Source organism: Gymnoscopelus microlampas (assembly GCF_963454915.1).
Source record: "Gymnoscopelus microlampas genome assembly, chromosome: 17".
NCBI lineage: Eukaryota > Metazoa > Chordata > Actinopteri > Myctophiformes > Myctophidae > Gymnoscopelus > Gymnoscopelus microlampas.
In genome coordinates this window covers 14,106,517-14,111,548 of record NC_139954.1, presented here as the reverse complement: position 1 = coordinate 14,111,548, position 5,032 = coordinate 14,106,517, and the positions used below count along the sequence as shown (strand labels likewise).

The window sequence follows — 5,032 nt, the reverse complement described above, 5'->3', positions numbered from 1 at the left end:
TCACTCAAAGCGTTCGTAGTTCCTGGTTTGTCTCACACGAGGCACCATGTCCATCAGAAGTCTGGAGGGACGGAAAACAAAAGCTCAAGAAGAAGAAATGGTGGAATAAACAAGGGATGCAACAGTTATTCGAAATAATCAATTTAATCAATTATTGAAAATAATCGATAATCAATTTTAATTAAAACAAATATTTCATTCAAAATGTAAAAAAAATAGCTAATGGATAGTGCGTAAACGGTTAATCAGACTAATCGATTTAGTCAATTATAAAAAAAGAAAGAAAAAAACCCGTCGATATGAAAAAAAACATGCTTCTCGATTATTCAACTGTACCTGATCTGGCTTATTAGCTGCCTAGGCGATGGAAAGCACTGGTTAAGATTTTGCAGTGTAAATTGAGGTACCAGATACAAAAATTGCATCAAATGGAGGTCCGTGGCCTAATGCAGTGGTTCTCAAACTTTTTCATGTCAAGGACCCCCAGTTTGACATGCATTTGGCTACGGACCCCCATTTAATGGCATTTCTATCTCTGGGGCCCCAATTTATCTTGTGAAATCAATGTTAATTTAACTCTGAGAGCTAATCAGGTATGCAGTAGTGATTTTTTACTGGGAGACTGGGACTAGGATGAAACGCCAGAGGCACAACGCCTTTACCTGTAAAGGGCTGTTTGTGAACTGTAGGGAGACACTGCACATGGGCCTGCTTTGATTTATGTTTGTGTAGTCATTGTCAATGTTTGGACATTTTGCATTATAGTAATAGACGTCCCTCTGTGAAAGACTTTAATGATAACCGAGAGAGATTATGGTACTTTTATGGTCATTAAATAAGAGTAATCAACAAAAAAAAAAAAGCACCACAGATAAACACGGAGAGCATGTCGTTTTACCATTATAAGTGAACCTTTGACTCCTTGAAGGTCAAAATCTGTGCCATAATATGTATTATGTACTGTTCAGTGATACGATCTGCCCTGTCTAAATAAACTAATAAAGTAAAGTGAATGGCTGTGTTAAGTGGTCAGCCTGCATTTTCAGACCATGTTTATTTTAATGATCAATCGATTGTGTTCCGGCTTGGATCATTGAAACCAAGGTACTTTAAGTTCTTATATATTGGTGTGAGAGTGCCCGACTTGCAGCTGGAGTTAGTACAGAGGCCTTGATAGGGGTGCAACCAAAAAGGTGTATTTAATCTGATTGTTCACCAACAATACAAAAATACATGAACACATAGGAAGCTCTCCACCCAAATGCCATGGTGGTGTCCAGCTCTCATCCTACCACCAACTGAATGTGTTTGTGGCTGGCAGCCTTTTATACTCAGCTGGAGGCAATTAGTTTGGACTCAACCATGTCAAGGGGTAGATTACCGGATAATACACATACATAAATACAGATAACATGAACTCTCATAACATCTATTAAAACTCCATGAACTACACCAATAATGATTCTTTATCCACACTATACTACAACATAAATATTAGCAATTGCAAACACACATCACGTCATAACCCCCCTCTGTTATACTGATATGGTCCAGCCCAATCATGCTGGCAACAAACAGGTACTGTTAAGCATTCAATCAACCTCAACAATAAAACCTCACACTACAAACATATTGCACTGCAAGGTGAACTGTGCAAAATACTAAAAGTGCAAATGTGCTGTGCAAATATCAGTCAATACATGAGGGTTATCTCAAACATAAGTAACAGAGGACCTATCTCTGTTACAATTGGTGTCACTACGAAAACACACTTTTCAAGGTTTTAAAGAAAAAACAATTACAGTTATATTATTAGTGAAATCTTAGTGTTTTGCCAATTATTTAGGTTGGGAATCACTGCCCTATACAGTAGGTGTGTATGTGAATGTGAATGTGTGTGTCTTACTTGATACCGTAGCCCAGGATGATGAGTCCAATGAGAACTCCGAAGGTTCCATCCAGGTACCAGATATTAGGATGGTGCTTAAAGACCTCAGCACTGATCAGGATGGAGAACCCCATAGTACCACCAACCAGGGAGTTAAACGCTACAACACAGTAAAATGTACAAATATGTAACATCTGTGTGTGTCGTGTGTGTGTGTGTGTGTGTGTGTGTGTGTGTGTGTGTGTGTGTGTGTGTGTGTGTGTGTGTGTGTGTGTGTGTGTGTGTGTGTGTGTGTGTGTGTGTGTGTGTGTGTGCGTGTGCGTGTGTGTGTGTGTTATGTGGAGAATAGTTTGAATAACAGGGCTACACAATGAGTTATTTGTGACAGGTTAAAGTATGATATATTTGTAAAAGTTACACACCTAGCATTTTAGGCCTATGGTCACTTTACATTTTATAAAGCTTTATTTTCTATGTTGTGTTGTGAAAGCGCACAATAAGAGGGTTTTGCCTACAGTCAGTGTACATTCCTGAGGGAAATCAATCCAATGAAGAAGAGCTATCTCAGGTTTATTGGATTGGTGCAGTGTGTGTTTGGAGACCTGAAGGTATGTTTAGCGTGCGTGCGTGCGTGCGTGCGTGCGTGCGTGCGTGCGTGCGTGCGTGCGTGCGTGCGTGCGTGCGTGCGTGCGTGTGTGCGCGTGTGTGCGTGCGTGAGCGTGCGTACGTGTGTGAGCGTGCATGTGTGTATCTTACCATCCGTAATGAGTGCCCGGCTGGTCAACACTCGCCCCAGCAAAAACTTTACAATGGCCAGCACAATACATATGATGCCACTCACTATGGACACACTGAAAAGAAAATCATCCTAGTGAGAGTGAGAGAGAGAGAGACAGAGAGAGAGAGAGAGAGAGAGAGAGAGAGAGAGAGAGAGAGAGAGAGAGAGAGAGAGAGAGAGAGAGAGAGAGAGAGAGAGAGACACATACAGACAGAGACAGACAAGACAGACAGACATACAGAGTCAGAGATAGAGAGAGTAGAGGAAAAAGTAAAGTATACAGTGGGTTAATAAAATCATGCAAAGTAATACATCTAAGGAATATAACAGTGAAAAGTGTAAACAACAAGACATGTCCTACTGTAGGTGTGCGTTACACAACAAGGTCTGGAAATATCTGTTTTAGAGCATTTACTGTTTTTGCACAGAGAAATGTCGACAAAACATTGTATATATAGCTGGAGAAAGAAAGAAAGAAAGAAAGAAAGAAAGAAAGAAAGAAAGAAAGAAAGAAAGAAAGAAAGAAACATAAGAAGGAAGAAAGTAAGAAGGAAGGAATTAAGTAAGTAAGTACATATTATTTATAAACCACCTTTCGAAACAATTTCACAAATTAGGAAAGGAAGGAAGGAAGGGGGAGGGAGAGAGAGAAAGAAAGAAAGAAAGAAAGAACATCCCAAGGTCAGAGAGAGACCCATTAGTGATGGGAAGGTCACATACAGTACTGTTCAGTGCACAGTATTTTTAACCTAAACCACGCAGAGACTCAGCAGAAGACCTATCCATCCCCAGTCCACCTCACTATTGGTTTTAATTGGCCTGAGCCAGAGAGACAGGGGAGAGGGAGAAAAAAGAAAGGATGGACAGAGTCTTGGGGAAAGGGCATTCTTCGTTCCAGCCAAAGGCACAATCTAAAGCTGAAATCTGAAACAAATACCAGGTTTTTTGAAACAAATGTTTTTGACCAGTCTATATCTCAGGAATGCTATGAAAATCAACTCAAACACAGTTGAACATACAATCTTGAAATCTTGAAATTGCCCCAAAGTATCATGGACAAACCCATGGACAGGGTTCAAATTGAGGTGCACGTCTATATCATCCACATTTGGGGGGCTTACAGGCTACTGAAAGTACTGTAACGTGCTTTATGCATTTGATTTGACGCTGACACCCACAGGTGATGGTTCAAGCCCAGGATTACTGGGACTGTTCCAGAGGCAAGGTGGGGCCACTCAGCCTGTATCCTGGGGAAGGCATGAACCAACCTCACTGGAATAATCAATCACAACAAGTTGGATAACACTCTAGGGGTGGCAGTGGCTCAGGGGTAGAGTGGCCAGGTAGAGTGAACTGTAAACAGCAAGGTTTCCAGTTCGATCCCGGGCTGGGGTTTTCCTCAGAGTTAGTGTCAAAGTGTCCTTGAGCAAGACACTGAACCCCTTATTGCTCCCGATGAGCAGGTTGGTGTCTTGCATGGTTTCCTCCGCCATTGGTGTATGAATGGGTGAATGTAATGCACAATCTATGTAAAGCGCTTTGGATAAAAGCGCTATATAAATGCACCATTTACTCTAATAGTATGGTCTTTAACCCAATTAATCCGGGTACGCATCGCCGCGGACCCCCTATATCAAAATATTTTGTTCCAGGGACCCTCCAGAAGCAAAGGTTTTAGTTACAAATGTTCGCTTTAATATTCAAATATTTGCACAAATTGTCATGATTTTTCAAAAATAGCAGATCTACAAGCTCATGTACTGCGCTATGAGCTTGTATATCTGCTATTTTTGAATAGCCAAAAGAAATATAAAATAACACAGATGCTTAATGGCTTAATCAGTCGAAAGTCATTGCTGCACCTCATTCACGATGTCACTCTGCCACCATCATCGAGACAAAGTTTTGTTTGTATTTGGAGGCCAACAACTACCACGCACGCACGCATGCACACAACTGCTGGCTGAGAACACCACCTTCTGCACAGCTTCTCCCAGAAGGACCCGTGGGTTATTCAGCCTTTGCCTAACAGTGGACAGTAGTAGTGTACATACTTGGTGCCGCTAACTTGAACAAGATCATAAAGGGTCTGTTGAAATTCAGTTCCAGAGACCTACTCTTGGAAGTAGGTCGAGCCCAAAGGGAAATGTTCCATGGTCGACGTCTGGGATGTGCTGTTGCATTGTGGGACATTGTATCATCCTCATTGGATGTATACAGATACACATCCGGTGATCTGTACATCTTCTATTCAGGAAACCGTATCAAAGTCATGATATTGGTATCGGTATTGAAAATACCTGAATGATACCCGGCCTACCCTCCCTGACCTGACACAGCGTGACACACGGAGAGTGAGAAAGAGA

General features: G+C 41.5%; 1 protein-coding gene across 1 annotated transcript in view; it reads right to left on the bottom strand.

The window, feature by feature from the left end:
* Positions 1-5,032, bottom strand: part of tmem163a (transmembrane protein 163a) — a gene marked incomplete at both ends in the record, with an annotated part of 95,398 nt that continues 90,366 nt past the window's right edge. Inside the window, 3 exons of the mRNA XM_084083787.1 lie at positions 1-61; positions 1,907-2,048; positions 2,645-2,756. Of these exons, the coding sequence (XP_083939913.1) occupies positions 1-61; positions 1,907-2,048; positions 2,645-2,756 (315 nt within the window). The remainder of the gene's footprint in view (positions 62-1,906; positions 2,049-2,644; positions 2,757-5,032) is intronic.